The following is a 17,988-nucleotide window of genomic DNA, read 5'->3' as shown; positions in this document are numbered from 1 at the left end:
ATGCCTGCATCATTTGTCAAATAAAGCATTTCCATGGGAAATAACCCATATACCGTGAGCAGTTAGCACAGTGGCAGCTGCTAATCAGTGGCTGTTACTGCTGCTGGCATAGCGGCAGCTGCTAATCAGTGGCTGCTACTGCTACTGTGGTGGCTGATGACCTACAGGCGAGCAAAGGGGGAGGCAGAGGAGCAACTGTAGAGAGCTTTGGGAGCCACCAGAAAAGGTTCTGCGGGCCGCATCTGGCCGCAGGGCCGGACTTTGGTCATGCCTGCTATAAATGGTTTACCAATGTACTTCTTTGTGGCACTTCTTAGTAGAAATTAACCACTGCAAACTGAACAACCCATAGGGGCCGGTTTCCACTACGTACGGATACGCCGTGTTTCCCTCTATCCGAGCCCTAAAATGGCATGACGTCCAGATCACATACCAGAAAGATGCTGGACGGCATGCAGCAGTTTCCTGCAGTAGCACCTAAGTCCCTATAGCCATGCATGGCTCTGCTACAGGGACTCAAATGGTTACTCCCATCTCTGCTGGCTCCATAAAAGCCGGCCCAAAGATGTCACCACCAGTGATAGATTTCAGAGTGTAAATCAGGGAGAGGACAGATTTTACAGCGGCTAAAACTGACTAAATCTATAAATGAACATATAAAATAAGCAATTTTATAATTCTCTTGTGTAACACAGCCCTGAGTGCACACTGCAGATATTTCTACCAAAGTCGCATTAATGGAACAAGAGTTCAGACAGATTGTGGTTATGGATTACAGCAACCTGTTTATACTATATCCCTACAAACTCGTATGCATTTCCCAACAAAAGAGCTTTAAGGCTCTAACAACAACTCAAATAGCTGCCAAAAAGGATTGAATAAAATACAAAACTAAAGAAAATTGCTGTTTCTTTAGTCACTATATTAACTGCAGAATATCTTGAAACCTGACATGGGGAATACAAAAGCTCTTCAGTGATCCTATAGTGCCCCCCGGTGGCCAAAACAATGAAGCGGTTACTTCACATTTACCAATACCCCATAAAATGTACATTTTCGTACAAAATAAAAAATGCTGTTTTGCACAGAAAAAGGACTTTCTACAGGCAAAATTCATCTAATCCAGAAGGATCTGATACTTTGGTGGGATGTGACAGTTGAAGGGAAACTAAGAAAAACCAAGGCTTTCATACAAATTTCCCATTCCTGATCCTCCCATCACTAGGTTTACTTTAAAAATATATATATAATTAAATATATCTCAACATCATCATTCTACTCTCTTTGCACTATCCTTGCAGCAGTGCTGCTGGGAGGGACTTAGGTAGACTGTTGTATCAACTGTCTGTAGGACATGCACAGAGCTACACATGCCATGATAACTAATGGCAATGGTCAATTACTAATACCCAAATGACAACACAGCTATCAACCTCCCTGGCGTTATGATTATTTCCAGATTTAGGGTCTAAAAGCCGTGAACTTTTTTCACAAGCTTTTAAACCCTAAAAACAAGAAACACATCATACCACAGAGATCTGCAGCAGCACCTGCATTTAACTCACTCAGGCACGGGAATCTGAGCTGTGGATTTCCGTCCTGAGTCTGACTCGGATTCCCGATAAGGAGGTTAAGCCCGTAGTGCTGCTGCAATTAGGGAAGAAGTCAAATCACAGTAATGACTTGTCCACACTATATGCGTTGCTGTGCGCATTACGGCAAGGAGTATGGTGTGCAATATGCAAAAACATCAGAACTGCATAGACTGCATTGTCTGACACTCTCACTTTACGCTCTGCGCAGCAGTACAATGCAATATCACACTTCTGAGTGCAGATCTTGCAAAAAACGCAGCGTATGTTATCAGCAGTGCAATGTACGGCAACGCAGATGGCATGCGTTGTGTTCCGAGCGTTCGGTCATCTGCATTTGCTGAAGTCGAAGAGGCCTTCCCCAACACAGGAAGTGTGGCCTTCCTGATCTTTTCAGCAACTTCTGTAGCAAATTACAAATGATAAAATAACAGCATCTTTGTTTAACGTCTACAGTTGCACTTTTAATTTTGTCTGATGTTCATCTTTAACCATCAGTCACAAAACTAATGTATCCAAAAAAGCGATTATCTATTTTTTAGTGACCAAACAAACTTAGATTTTAACTTGTCAAGATTCATTAGTGCTACACAGGCCATTTTGCATTCTAATATTAAGTTACCTCTCTATTTTAATATGCAGTCAGCCGTGACCAAAATATCCTATTCTGGAAAGTTCACACATCAGTCCTTGTGACCACGGCTGCAGCACATTTTTTAGTGCACAGAATGTCACCGAACTTCCTACTGTCTTGCATGGGTAATTTTGCTGCAAAGAGTAGAAAGTAAAATGTGGGCATACCCAGGTATGTTTTCTTGCTGCATTACAGAGAATCTGCAGGACTTCTCTTTAGCAGTGTAGCCAGGAGAATATGGCTATACACATATGCATGAATCCTACCCCTTTCTCTCAATGGCGGACCGTAGTGAGCCAAAGTGCCGCTGGATGCTAGAGGTTGCTTTGTGTGGTACAACACTGTTGCTGTTTGCTCCATCTTATGCTGTCTACAACTCTCAGTTAAACAGAATAAACCACTGTGTTACATAAAAACGTAGAACTAAATCTACAGAAGAGAACGTCATACCACAAGTCTGTGTGCAGCATTCTCCGGGTCAGCCACCACCAGGAAGTCCTCTATGGATTTGCTCCCGTTTGCTTTTGGCTTGGAGTTTGTCATGGCGAGTGCTTCCCCTGAGGATGCTGTCTGGTCAGCATTCTGAAGCTCGAGTTTCTTCAAGCGACGTTCTTTACGAAGGTCTTTGGCTTTCCGACATGGCGGCTTAGTGGAGTCAGCGCCTTTACCTGCGATGGGTCAAAGCAGAGCCTTATAACAAACATACCTAATACTCACATACGCTTCTCGTTATCAGACTTATAGCCCCAGTTCAGATACATTTTAAAAGCTTTATTAGATTTAGATATTTAACCCATTAGCAACTTCCAGTAGAGTTATCTCGTTTTGAGATAAGCGCACTGCTTTTTACCTCAGTCGTCAGAACTCCTTGCGCTGTAAAATCTTGGAATGCATTGATCTCTCTCTACTATCAGAAAATATAGAAACTGAAAACAGAAGTTGTTTCACACTGCCCCCTAGTGACAAGTTGCCATAAATACACATTACAGCAGTACTAAATGGAAGGAAATGTAACTAATAAGAAGTAAAATATAATGCTAAAATATTTTAAATTATCCATTAAAATGTAACTAAATCTAACTTTCCTGATCACTCCTCCCCTTTAGTCATATTTGTTATATTCATTATATTTTTAGAGTATATTCAGCCTATCAAAGCTACCTGTATTTAAGACATTTTCTCATTCAGAATTAAGGGCACCATCTTTGTGAAGTGTGAAGGGGAGGGGTTCAACCTCTGCATATCCAGTTGCAGAGCTTCAGAGAAGCAGAGATTGGGTATAGCCATCCACAGTTGAGTCACATGATCACTGATGCTCAGTACCTCCATAAGAGAGTATGCAGATTCATTATTAGGTTTTTATTATTATTAAGTATTTATTTTGCGACAAAATCTTCCACAGCACTGTACAGAGTATATATGGTCTGATCACTAACCGTTCCTCAGAGGGGTTCACATTCTAATCTCTACCATAGTCATATGTCTATGTAATGTATGTATGTATGTATGTATGTATGTATGTATGTATGTATGTATGTATGTATGTATGTATGTATGTTTGGTAGTAGTAAGCACTCTTGCCTTGCAGCACAGGGTCCCCAGCTCGAATCTAAGCCATGGCACTATCTGCATGGAGTTTGTATGCTTTCCCTATGTTTGTATGGGTTTCCTCCGGGCACTCCAGTTTCCTCCCACATCCCAACATACAGATAAGCTAATTGGCTTCCCCATAAAATTGGACCTAGACTATAACACATACATGATACATACATAGACATACGATTATGGTAGGGATTAGATTGTGAGCCCCTCTGAGAGACAGGTAAGTGACAAGACAATATACTCTGTACAGTGCTGTGAAATACGTCACTATATAAATACTAAATAATAATATGTCCTGTTATGTGTTTGTATATATCATTTAGTGTATGTATCGTAGTCTAGGGCCAATTTTAGGTAGAAGCCAATCAACTCATCTGTATGTTTTGGGATGTGTGAGGAAACCGGAGTTCCTGAGGGTAACCCACAGACATGAGGAGAACATGCAGACTTCATGCAGATCGTGCCCTGGCTGGGATACAAACCGGGGACCCAGCGCTGCAAGGCATGTGCTAATCACTACGCCACAGTATTATGTCATTCATTATTCTGTGGGATTCATAGTTCGGTTGGTTAGTGGGAGAGTAGGATAAATGAGGAAAAAAAAAAAAAAAAGTAGCACAAAATTTCAAGTCCCAACAAAAGACCACTCTTTCTAGCTCACCACAAGGATCACTGAAACACACCAGTCAGATGATATATGCATGTATGTTTGCATGTGTGCTGTTACCTACACCGCATGTACTGCTGCTAGGGACAGAGGACAAACACTGACTATGGGCTTGATTCACAAAGCGGTGCTAACCTACTTAGCACGTCTAAAGTCTTTACACGCGCTAACCAGGGTGCTAAGTAGGTTAGCACCGGATTTCTCAATCAGATCGCGCGCTAACTTTGCGCGCATAAACTTTTACGCGCGCAAAGTTTTACGCGCGGTAAGTCCCATAGGCTTTAATGGGCACTTCGCGCGGAGCGCCCTGCGCTCTGTGCAGTATGCGCGTAAAGTTTTACGCGCATAAAGTTTTGCGCGCGAAAAGCGTGTTTAGACGTGCCAAGGGGGTTTTCACAGGCGTGCTAACAGTTAGCACCGCTTTGTGAATCAAGCCCCATATCTGGTAGATGGTAAGATGGGGGTACTTTCACCACATCAGTTCCATCCAGGGTAATGAATAATACATTTAATTTTAAGCCCGTTTTTTTTCACGAATGAGGAAAAAAAATAAAAAGTGGTTTATGCATAAACTATTAAACATCCTTCTAAAATAGTGTAAAAAGGAGATTCACATTTCAGAGCTAGTTTTTCAGCCCTTAAAATGACAATAAAACTCAAAGACTCTAAAGGGGCCCATACACCTAACGATTTTCCCGCCGATATACGGCCGATTCCATCACAGAGATCAAATCGGCTGTGAAATCGCAGCGCACACCGTTGACAGAACGATCGATTTCTGTCCGAAATCGATCGTTCCAGTCGATCCGTCCATGCGGAAGATTTTTCTCGATCGCCGGCGGGTCGGGAGTGCGTCGATAGCGGCGTTGGACGCAATACAGCGGGTATACATTGCCTGTTCCGGCCGGCGCGAGTCCCCACAGTCACGGCTGTCTTCTTTTCGCGTTGGGTTCCGGACCGGCTGCAGCTACACAGAACTTCCTGTCCCGGCAGGAAGTTTAAACAGTAGAGTGCCCTCTACTGTTTAAAGAGGAACTGTAACATAAAAAGATCCCCTGGGGGGTACTCACCTCGGGTGGGGGAAGCCTCCGGATCCTAATGAGGCTTCCCACGCCGTCCTCCATCCGTCAGGGGTCTCGCTGCAGCCCTCCGTGGAGTCCGGGCAGCGGTGACGTCATTATTTACCTTCCTGGCTCCTGCGCAGGCGCTCTGACGGCTGTCGGCTCCGAACTACACGGAAATACCCGATCGCCGTCGGGTCCGCTCTACTGCGCAGGCGCAAGTTTCCTGCGCCTGCGCAGTAGAGCGGACCCGAATGAGATCGGGTATTTCCGTGTAGTTCGGAATGGAAAGCCGCCACAGCGCCCCCGCTGGAGCCAGCAAAGGTAAATATTGAAATGACAGTCGGCACAGTCGCCGGCTGTTCGGAGGGCTGCGGAGAGACCCCCGTGGGACAGAGGACGGCGTGGGAAGCCTCATTAGGATCCGGAGGCTTCCCCCACCCGAGGTGAGTACCCCCCAGGGGATCTTTTGAATGTTACAGAGTCTCTTTAAACTTCCCCTGGACAGGAAGTTCAGTAGCTGCAGGAACGGTCTGGACCCCGGAGTGGAGAAGAAGACCATAGTGACCAGGGGACTCGCGCCTGCTGGAACAGGTAATGTATGCAGGGGGGTGGGGGGGGCGTTAGCAGCGGCAGCTCCACAGATTGTGATCGGTTTTATGCTGAAATCAATTCACAATCTGTTTGCAGTAAAGGCAGCCATACGATCCCTCTCTTGGTCGAATCTGATGGCAAATCGACCAGTGTATGGCCACCTTAAAAAAGTTCTACAGATAAAATGTTTTACCTCATAAGGTGATTTTCATTTCAGGAGCTAACTTGTGAGTGAAACATAAGGAGGTGGACATATTTATTGCCTTTTAAAAAAATACTAGTTGCCTGGTACACACTTTCAATTATGATTGGCCCATCTCTGACCAATCTTACCACCTCCCTGTAGTATGAGGGTTTACCTACACAATCTGCTCATAGTAGTAGAAGAACAGAGGCGCCAGCAGGATAAAAATAGATAAAACCTTTAAAATTTGCTTGGAGGAAATGGTGGACTTACCTCCATAAAGCAGACACGAAAGACTGTCTGAATAGTAGCAATCACATTTATTATATAGTACCCCAAAAAGTGCAGTGCAACGCGTTTCGCAGGCCAAGCCCGCTTCATCAGACAATAAACGTGGGGACAAAACAGAATTTCAGCAATAGCAGGTGTAGCGCCTCCGGTACAGGGGAACTATACTTAAGATCCGGTTGCTATGGGTGTGAAAATCATGATGGCTTCACTTGTTTTATGGCAGGCAAGGGAACGGGTGTGAACATTGGGGGGAGGGCATCAAAGTTTTGCTGGAGGGCCCCATGATGTACAGAGATGCCCCTGCGGCCCATAGACTTTCATCATGTGTGATTTAGTATGCATTTCCTGCACATGCAAACAAGTCTGCTGCCAGCCTAATGGCCCATACTTACGGGCTACAATTGTCGCCGCAACCACGTGGCGTGTGTGTGTTGCGCCAACAGGTCGCCCATGAGTATGAGGCGCGCACCCCGAACCGCCGCTCGTCGCTGCTGTCGCCAGGCGATTGGCGGCGGTCAATCGCATGGCGACAGTTGCCGCCGCAACTGTCGCTAGTCCGCGTGTGTATGCGGACTAGCGACAGTAACCAATAGCCAGAGCACGACGCTTCCGGCGGGGTGAGGGGGGGGGGGGGGGGGGGTGAGGAACGTCGGCGACAGCTTCCGTCGCTGCACTAATACCTCTTCCGCATGTGTATGCGGAGGGACCTGGCGACGAGCTGTCGCCGAACAGTCGCGCACACGCTTCCATGTCCTAGCGACAAGCAACGAAAGTAGCCCGTGACTATGGGCATTAAAAGTGTTAGAGGCGATGGATTAGCAAGACAGTCAGGCAATAAATATGTCAGCCTCCATATGTCTCACACCTCAGGCTACCTTTAAAAAGGGACTCAGATGAGTCTTCCTTCTTTTATTTACTTACCCCGGGGCTTCCTCCAGCCCCATAAGCATGGATGTGTCCCTTGCCATAGTCCTGTGATCTCCAGTTCAGCCGCGGTGAGCTCCGGGAAGCGGCTCAGTGACGTCAGCGGCGGACCTCCTGCACATACACAAGCGCAGAAGGCCCCGGCTGACGTCACTCAGTCAGACTGAGCCGCGTACCGAGAGTTGACGGCGGCTGAACGGGAGATTGCAGAACGGTGAAGGACACATCCATGGTCACGAGGCTGGAGGAAGCCCCGGGTAAGTAAAACAAGGCAAGAAGACTCATCTCTGAGTCTCTTTAAGGCTAGGGGCACACTAGAAATCGTGAAGAGCTATCGAAAACGCCAGCGTTTTGAGTCAGTGTTTTGTTGGGGATTTGTGCTGCATTTTCTGGTGATTAAGGTAACTCAGACTATGTATTGGAGCCCAACGGTTACAAAATGCTGCATGTCCTGCCTTTGCAAAAATCGCAATTGCTCTAGTGGGCTCACCTCTATACACCTTTATTAGCAAAGCGTTTTTAAAAGCACTCAAAAAAGCACTCTAGTGTGTCCGAGGCACAACTATGAATGTATTCTGAGCAGATGGATGCTCCTATTGTACCGTGTATGAAATATGCATTTGTGGTCTCCACTTGCGCCTGAACTGAACGGAACAGGACCAGCGACTCCAAATTACAACGTTACACTTGCCATAGATGGGAAGCGACGGACCTCAATGTATTTTGGGGGTGCAAAACCTGCACTTTAACTATAAATCTCCACATGCCTAGTTCTAATTCTACATGACAAAAAAGCAAAAAAAAAACTTCAAGCCTTGGGAAATAAACCGGTAATAGTTCCGGCCAGCCGGTGCACAGCGTCCTCAGGCACCCCACACCTGTAGTACATGTAGCAATATGAAAGAAAGGACACGGCACTCTGTGGCTGAAAGCAGCAACAAGCTGTATTGGAGCAAATGCTCCAATACAGCTTGTTGCTGCTTTCAGCCACAGAATGCCGTGTCCTTTCTTTCATATTTCTAATTCTACATCGAGGATATTTCTTATGCAGACAGTGATGGATGCATGAGAAAAGATAACCCCGCCTCACACCACACACATAGATAAATAATGTGCGCACCAGCCTGCACTCCTACTCATCAGGACTTCTAGCACAAACAACCAAACAAGAAAAAGCCACATGTGCGTGGGAAAACCAAGCTGGAAGAGTTTCCAACAGACAACAGGAAAGACATCTTTCCTCATCATGCTGATTACTCTCCTGCCAGTTAAGCCTGAACACGGTAGACATATGTGGTGCACTCAGTTCACTTATGCACTCAAACACGGCAGGCATGTGTGGTGCACACAATTCACTCATGCACAGTCACCGCATATTACACTACAGAAAGAAAAAGAATTCAGTCCTGGACTCACTGAAAACATTTGTCAGTCTCAGGAATTGACGAAGATATCCATATCAAAAAGCAGTGATGAGCGAAACTGTTGATATTTTTTGTACACGGGCTGCGCGGTGGCGTAGTGGTTAGCACTATTACCTTGCAGCAATGGGTCCCCGGTTTGCATTCCAGCCAGGGCACTATTTGTATGGCGTTTGCATGTTCGCCCCGTGTCGGTGTGGGTTTCCTCTGGGCACTCCGGTTTTCTCCCACATTTCCAAAAACATACAGATAAGTTAATTGGCTCCCCCATCAAATTGGCCCTAGCCTAGACTACAATACATACACTATGATATATACATAGACATAGGTAGGCATTAGATTGTGAGCTCCTTTGGTGGACAATAAGTGACAATACAATACATACGGTATATTGTACAGCACTGCATAAGATGTCGGTGCTACATACAAATATTAATAATAATAATTTTCACAAAAATAATGTTAAATTCAACTTTCGAGCGAAAATGTCATCAAAAATCATTTTGCAATACGTTTGTAATTGTTCACTTTTTTTATGCATTTTTGCGCTAATAATTACAGATTTCCACACTTAAAGAGACTCTGAAGTCTCTTTTTTTACATGTTTTTGTCATAAATTCCTGTTAAGCCTGAATGCCCCTGTTGAATCGCCGCATCCCCGCGGCAGATGGGTTATTTATTACAGTTTAATAGCCCTGCAGAGCTCCGAAGCTTGCAGGGCTTCACTTCCTCAATGAGGCAGAGCTTCAGGCTGTAGCTCTGCCTCCTCCGCAGTCAATCGTTGCAGATCAACGCATCTCCCCGCCCCTTTCAGTCTTCCTTTCCCTGAGAGGGGCGGGGAGGAGACGGAGATTGATTACGGAGAGGCAGAGCTACAGCTTAAAGCTCAGCCTCTCCAGGAAGAAAAGCCCTGCGTGTCAGGGCAGCATGATCTGCGACCTGCAAAGTCGTAGAACTTTGCAGGTCACTTTCTCTCTATTAAATCACTCATAAATAAACATTTCTCAAATTTTCAAAGTAAAAATGTTGGTGATTTGCGAAAATACAAACATTTTCTCAAACTCGAAAATACCACTTTTGGTGCAAAAATTACTGGTAAATAAATTTGCGAACAACATTGTCAAAAAGTAAAACAAATTTTACTCAAGGAGCGCTGCAACATGGCTAAAAGTGACCTTGCATTTTTTATTTATTTATTTTAATACTCCTGCTAAAAATCTGCTATAAAATGTAATTAAAGGAAACTTTAAGGACAACTGACCTAAAAGGGATATGGAGGCTGCCATATTTATTTCCTTTTAATCAATACCAGTTGACTGGCAGTTCTACTGATCTTCCATGCATCAGTAGTATCTGAATCACACACCTGAAACAAGCATACAGTCAAAGTTAAACATTTTATCTGTATGCTTGTTCAGGGTCTATGGCTTAAAGTATATTAGAGGCAGATGATCAGCAGGACAGACAGGCAATGTGCCTTGTTTAAAAGGAAATCAATATGGCAGCCTGCATATCCCTCTGAGTTGTCGTATAACCTCCCAGGCAGTATGATTACTTCCAGATTTTATTGTCTAAAAGCAGTGCAATTTTTTCACAAGCTTTTAGACCCTAAAAGTCATACTGCTAGATAGATCTGCACCAGCTCCTGCACATTACACATTTCCCACTGATTCAGCTCGGGGTTACCGCTCTGAGCTGCAGATTTCTGGCCCGAGCATGACTTTGGGTTACCACTAAGAAGGTTAAGTGAATAAAAGGTGTTCAGCTTAGCTTATCCTGGACTTCTCCCAGCCCCCTGTAGATCCCACACAGTCCCCTGGTCCACTGCATTCCTCTGCTAAGCCCTCCAAAAGCTGGATGACGGGGCTACTGTGCATGTGCAGTCCTGGTGAGCAGTCGCAGCTGTAAGTTTTATGAACTGCACAAGTGCAGCATGCTCCCGACTATGGGAGCACAATCGAGGCCAGGCACGTGCTGAGCCAGCAAGAGGGCTCAGTCGGCCAGCTTTTGAAAGGGCACAGTAGTGGAACGGGAGGACAGCAAAGGATCTGATGGGATTACAAGGGGCTGAAAGAAGCCCCAGATAGATTAAACGGAACGCCTTTCGTTCGCTTAATGTTCCCTTTAAAAATGAACTTTATGCTTCAGCTATCAATTTCCAAAACTTACTCTAAGTCATCACTTTTCTGGTCTGGAGTCTGTACTCTGTCTTTAAAAGCTGCACAGAGCAGGGACAATTATTCTTCACACCTGCATTAACTGAGTGACTGGCAGGCAGCTCTGACACCCAGTGTTGATAGAGTCTGTGCTCAGAGTGGAGTAGTTTAGCATGTGGATTAAATTATACAAAGAAACCAATTTCAAATAATGGGCCTGATGCACAAAGTTGTGTTCCGATCGCACAGCCATCTGCACTACATAGATGTGAACGAGGCTTAAAGAGACACTGAAGCGAAAAAAAAAATATCATATAATGAATTGGTTGTGTACTATGAATAATTACTAGAAGATTAGCAGCAAAGAAAATATTCTCATACTTTTATTTTCAGGTATATAGTGTTTTTCAAACATTGCATCATTCTCTAATATGTGCAGATTACACAACACTAAAGGTGGCCATACACTGGTCGATTTGTCATCAGATTCGACTAACAGATAGATCCCTTTCGGATCGAATCTGATCAGAGAGGGATCGTATGGCTACCTTTACTGCAAACAGATTGTGAACCGATTTCAGCCTGAAACCGTTCACAATCTGTTGTGGTGGTACTGCTGCTGCTGCCCCCGCCCGCATACATTACCTGCTCCGCTGGCGCGACTCCAGTCTCCCGGTCACCGCTGCTCTGTCTGCGCTCTGGTCTCCAGGTCCGGCATGCCTCACTTCTTCTAGCCCGGCAGGAAGTTTAAACAGTAGAGGGCGCTCTACTGTTTAAACTTCCTGCCGGGCTAGAAGAAGTGAGGCATGCCGGGCCTGGAGACCAGAGCGCAGACAGAGCAGCGGTGACCGGGAGACTGGAGTCGCGCCGGCGGAGCAGGTAATGTATGCGGGCTCTATTGCGTCGGTCGTCGGGCACTCGAACGCCGCTAGCGATGCGCTCTTTACCCGCGGGCGATCGACGGTTATTTTCCGCACGGCACGATCGACGGGATCGGACGAAATGGATCGAAATTCGGCGTGTAGCGTGAACGATTGGCAGCAGATTCGATCCCAGTGATCGAATCTGCTGTCGAAACGGGCGCAAATCGGGCCAGTGTATGGCCAGCTTAAGCTTTCAAAATGAGTCTTTCAGAGCAGTCTGAAGTAATGAACTCTCCTCTAGCAGAGGAAAAGTAAACAGTTCAATTACAGTTGAGATAATAAAAGTCAGATAACAGCCCTCTCCACGACTAAAGCTGGCCATACACTGGCCCGATTTACCGCCGTTTCGACAGCAGATTCGATCACTGGGATCGAATCTGCTGCCAATCGTTCGCGTTACACGCCGAATTTCGATTCATTTCGTCCGATCCCGTCGATCGCGCCGTGCGGAAAATTACCGTCGATCGCCCGCGGGAAAAGAGCGCATCGCTAGCGGCGTTCGAGTGCCCGACGACCGACGCAATAGAGCCCGCATACATTACCTGCTCCGCCGGCGCGACTGCTCCCGCTCGTCTCCGCTCTGGTCTCTGGCATGCCTTCACTTATTCCTGCCCGGCAGGAAGAAGTGAAGCATGCTGGAGCCGGAGACCAGAGCGGAGACGGAGAAGAGCGGAGAGAGACCCGGGAGTCGCGCCGGCGGAGCAGGTAATGTATGCGGTGGGGGGGAGCGGCGGCAGCAGCAGCAGCACCACCACCACAACAGATGGTGATCGGTTTCAGGCTGAAATCGGTTCACAATCTGTTTGCAGTAAAGGTAGCCATACGATCCCTCTCTGATGGCAAATCGACCAGTGTATGGCCACCTTTACTTAGTCGTAGAGCTTAATGGCTTGTTTGCATAGAGATAACAACTGGAGTTTCTTAGCTCTTCCTGTACTGGAAACAATTAGACTGATGTATCTGATCTTAATGTTTTATTTTTTAAGCTGGCCATACACTGGCCCATTTCGACAGCAGATTCGATCACTGGGATCGAATCTGCTGCCAATCGTTCACGCTACACGCCGAATTTCGATCCATTCCGTCCGATCCCGTCGATCGCGCCGTGCGGAAAATAACCGTCGATCGCCCGCGGGTAAAGAGCGGCGTTCGAGTGCCCGACGACCGACGCAATAGAGCTGCAATACATTACCTGCTCCGCCGGCACGACTCCCGGGTCTCCGCTCTTCTTCTCCGTCTCCGCTCTGGTCTCCGGCATGCTTCCCTTCTTCCTGTCCCGGCAGGAAGTTTAAACAGTAGAGGGCGCTCTACTGTTTAAACTTCCCCCAGACAGGAAGAAGTAAAGCATGCTGGACCTGGAGACCAGAGCGGAGACGGAGAAGAAGAGCGGAGACACGGGAGTCGCGCCGGCGGAGCAGGTAATGTATGCGGGCGGGGGAAGCGGCGGCAGCACCACCACAGATTGTGATCGGTTTCAGGCTGAAATCGGTTCACAATCTGTTTGCAGTAAAGGTAGCCATATGATCCCTCTCTGATCAGATTCGATCAGAGAGGGATCTATCTGTTGGTCGAATCTGATGGCAAATCGACCAGTGTATGGCCACCTTTAGCTGTACTACACACACAAATCATAATATCATAATTTTTTTTTCGCTTCAGTGTCTCTTTAAAGCAATTTTACTGGTATTAAGGCCAGGGGAGCAGCACACGTCATGCTACTAGCTCAATGCACGGCGTTGCACGCATTACCCAGGTAATACAGTATAATCTTGTTATAATAAACTAATATAGTAAACTACATCTCTAGACCCCAGACAATCTCCATTATAAGTCTATGGGAGTAACACCTGGTATAGGAAACTCTGATATAACTTCTGTTATAGTAAGTATATTTTTTGGCCCCTACGTGACACTGACTGGATACAGTAAACAGTGGGCGGTGCATGTGTCATATGTCAGTGTGAAACCCATGGCCAGCTGCTGTCTTTAGGCTGGTAGCAATTGAGTTGTTGCCCGATAACATTAGTAAGACAATGGCACCAGCACTAGATATACCGTACTGTATAAATAAGCAGCATGGGGAAAATGAGGAATAATGTGGACATAAACAAAAGAAGATGCAGCGTTATCACTTCCACATTGCTATCACTTATAGAAGTATTTTTACAATCCTCCCACAGGATTGTACGCATTCCAGGGTATCTCTTACATTGTTAGCAATGACGCTTCTGGTAGCGTGAGGAGCGCAGTACAGGCTACTTTCACTTGTAGTGCAGATCAGAACAGGCCATCCTGCTGCAAAACGAAGGAGAGTGGAGAGCAGAGTGCCAAGTCCCACCCACGGTAGTATCAGAGCCACTCGCATTACAGTTGCGAGTGGCTTATCACGATTGGCTGCATTTTGATGAGAGGCGTCATGATTGGCTCAAGTGTGAGCAGAAAGTTTTGCAGGACACGTGCTGCAAGTCTCGCCCACAGAGGTATCGCAGCCACTCACAGGAAGTGAGTAGCTGCCTCTATTCAGTGACAGCAATTTTTGAGAGCCCTGGATACTGTACCTGTGATTTGCCCAGGCTGGCTATGCAGCCCTAAGGTATAATTTAACCTTGTAGTCCGCAAAATGTGCAAGTGCTTGTACTATACCTCCAATGGGAGGACAAAGTTGGTCCTTTGCAGCAGATAATGTACCAGGGCATGCTGGGCCATTTCTATGACTATTTATGATATAGTAAACCAGTTTTCCTGGTCCTTTGAAGTTTACTGTAACGAGATTACAGTGTACTGTATGTGCTATTCAACCTAAAGCCTCATCTACACGGGTAGATGAGGCTGCGATCTGGCGGCTCGATTAGCCGCCGGATCGCCTCTTCCGCGTGCCCACCGCGTCCCCGCTTGCCGCATTCGATTCCCCGCTCGTCCCTGCCGGCGACGCTTATCTTCCGCTCGATTCTCTGCCATTGTCCCCTCACGGGGAGCGAGCAGGGAATCGGCGGTGGGGAGATCCGTCCTGTCGGATCTTATCTATCGAGCCGCATCAGCGGCTCGATTGATAAGGAACATCGTGGCCGCATCTACACGTGTAGATGCGGCTTAACAGTACGTAGAGATTTAAACTGAACTGCTTGTATCTTTGGACTTTCAAACTAACCGGCTCAGGACTGCAGAAGTGAGAATCTATGCCGCACTTGCGGTTATCCATTTCTGATGCGGTGTAGATTCTACACCCCGGCTTTCCACGGTCCTGGAGCCGATTGCAGCAGCTGCATATTTGACAGCCAAGCTTCTGCCCATCGGTAAGGTGCCAGTTTCATTGGCTCCTCACCAGGTGATCACTATGAGCCAACCACAGTAATCACAGATAGCAGAAAAAAAAAAGGCTCTGGTCCTTAACCCATTAACAGCTTCAATAGTTATCTTGTTTGAGATAAGTGCACTGCAAACTCATTGTGCTGTAATTTTTTGGGAATCCTTTAAACTCTTTCTACTAGCAGAAAATATAGAAACTGAAAGCAGAAGTCCTCTGTTATTGTCTCACACCGCCCCCTAGTGACAAGCAGCCATACATACACATTACAGAAGTACTAAATAGAAGCAGGGAGATGTAACAAATAAGAAATAACATTTTTTTTGCTAAAATAAATTGGCTTGGGGCACTTGCAAGTCTCTAAATAAAATGGTTGCTAGTAGATTAAGGGGCCAGAGCCATGCCGTAGCAAATGTGTTAAGGTGAAAAACTCTGTAAGTCTTTTTTTTTTTCTTGCAATAAAAGCTATCTCTGAGCTTTTTTTCTGCACCAAGATAATGCACCTATTTTTAGTTTTTATCTGTGATGCCTCATTCTTTAGACATCCTAAATTCACTAGTTTGGTATCAGTATAGTAGCTGTTCCCTTCAATGCCTCCAGTGTAAAGTGTTACCTCAGAGACATTGATCTCAGTGTACACATGGTGCAAATGTTACTCCTTCTCAACAAACAATCACTCCCCTCCCTGCTTTAGCCCCATTACCGGGTCGCCCTGAGCTACTCCACTCTGTGTGCAAACAAGGGGACTTGCAGAGAAAATCTATCCCAACAACTGAGCTCCTGAAATACTGCCTACAGGTCCCCACATGTACACAGCCTGACAGGCAGAAACAGAGTGTGGGACACGGGAATCGTCATTTTCAGACTGCACAGAGCAAGATAGTAGCCCCATTGACATAGAACTCTAGCCTTTGCAACAGGCCACAATTTTCTCAGAAAGATTCAGTCTGTACAATTCACCCTTTGCGGTTTGAACAGTAGGATGATTCAATTCAAGCAGCAGCCTAAACCACAAACCTGAAGCGAGAGGTATATGGAGGCTTCCATATATATATTTCGTCTTAAAGAGACTCTGCAACAAAATTTTAAACCTTATTTTTTCTATCCTATAAGTTCCTATAACTGTTCTAATGTGGTCTGTCTTACTGCAGCCGTTTCTAGTTGCACTGTCTCTGTAATAAATCTTATCTTCTTTCCTATGTCGGCTCTGTCGGGCTGAGGCTGGAATGTGTGGAATGTGCAGCACTGCTTGCCATTGGCAGAAGCTTTACACACCCTCTCCAAGCACTGCATGAGTCCCACAGTAAGCTGTTCTCAGCCTATCATACTCTGGTTAGAAGCCATGTCTTTTGTTTGTAAACACTGCCTAAAACTGTTAATTACACGCCAGGATTGCAGCAGGGAGTGGCAGAAACAGCACAGAGGGGCCCAGGAGAACATAATGAATAGCATGGTATGCTTTTTATTGTAAGAATTTTAGAGTACAGATTCTCTTTAAGCAATACCAGTTACCTGGCTATTCTGTTGATCCTCTGCCTTTAATACTTTTAGCCATAGACCCTGATCAAGCATGCAGAAGATCAGGCGTTTCTGACACTATTGTCAGATCTGACAAGATTAGCTGCATGCTTGTTTCTGGTGTGATTCAGACACTACTGCAGCCAAATAGACCAGCAGGGCTGCCAGGCAACTAGCATTGTTTAATGTTATAAGGAGGCTGATTTATTTATTTCATTTTAATAATGCAGATTGCCTGGCTTTCCTGCTGAGCCTCCATGTCTTTTAGCCATAGACCCAAAACAAGCATGCAGATCAGCTGCTTTGACTGAAGTCTGACAAGATAAGCTGCAAGTTTGTTGAAAGGATACAGGAGATGAAAAAAGTACTTCAGCTTTACTTATCTGGGGCTTACTCCAGCCCCTAGAAGTCTCTGTGGCCCTCGCTGCAGTTCCAGGCCACTGGCTGCTATGGAGGGGACACCAGAAGACTGTGTGACATCGGAACTGCAGCTAGGACCTGGAGGAAGCGCCAGGTAAGTAAAGCAGCATGACTTTTTTTCATCCCATGTATCCTTTAAAACAGAGTTCCCCAACCCTGTCCTCAAGGCCCACCAACAGTACGTTTTGCAGGAAACCACAAACATGAACAGGTGAGGTAATTAGTGTCTCAGCAGAGCTGATGAACTACCTCTGCGGATTTCCACAAAACATGCACTGTTGGTGGGCCCTGAGGACAGGGTTGGGGAACACTGCTTTAAAGGTATACGTCCGAGGAAATTGAAAAAACAAGATCTACTTACCTGGGGCTTCCTCCAGCTCCTGGCAGCCCATCTGTCCCTCGCCGCAGCTCCGGTGTACAAGGATCAGCTCTGTTGGAAATGCTGACCTTGCCAGGTCGGGATCTTCTGCACCTGCGAAAGCGCACAGCCGCGTCACTTGCGAACGCGCTTATGTGGCCTGGAGTCTTCTGCGCAGAAGTACTGCACCCGAGCAGAACACTCCAGTCCACATTAACGCGAGTGGCACTGCCGCACAGGCGCAGAAGATCCTGACCTGGCGAGGTTGGCATCTCCAACAGAAACAATCCCAGGACACCGGAGCTGCGGCGAGGCACAGATCAGCTGCCAGGGGCTGGA

The 17,988-nt window shown here is 46.3% G+C and overlaps 1 protein-coding gene across 5 annotated transcripts in view; it reads right to left on the bottom strand.

Moving 5' to 3' along the window:
- ATE1 (arginyltransferase 1) overlaps positions 1 to 17,988 on the bottom strand; it is a 170,532-nt gene that overhangs the window by 121,070 nt on the left and 31,474 nt on the right. For all 5 annotated transcript variants that reach the window (XM_068257584.1, XM_068257583.1, XM_068257581.1 and 2 more), the window contains exon 6: positions 2,677 to 2,894. In XM_068257584.1, coding sequence (XP_068113685.1) covers positions 2,677 to 2,894 — 218 coding nt within the window. The remainder of the gene's footprint in view (positions 1 to 2,676; positions 2,895 to 17,988) is intronic.

This window comes from Hyperolius riggenbachi, chromosome 10 (assembly GCF_040937935.1).
Source record: "Hyperolius riggenbachi isolate aHypRig1 chromosome 10, aHypRig1.pri, whole genome shotgun sequence".
Classification (NCBI taxonomy): Eukaryota; Metazoa; Chordata; class Amphibia; order Anura; family Hyperoliidae; genus Hyperolius; species Hyperolius riggenbachi.
The sequence above is the reverse complement of the archived record's forward strand: the minus strand, read 5'-3'. Positions and strand labels throughout refer to the sequence as shown.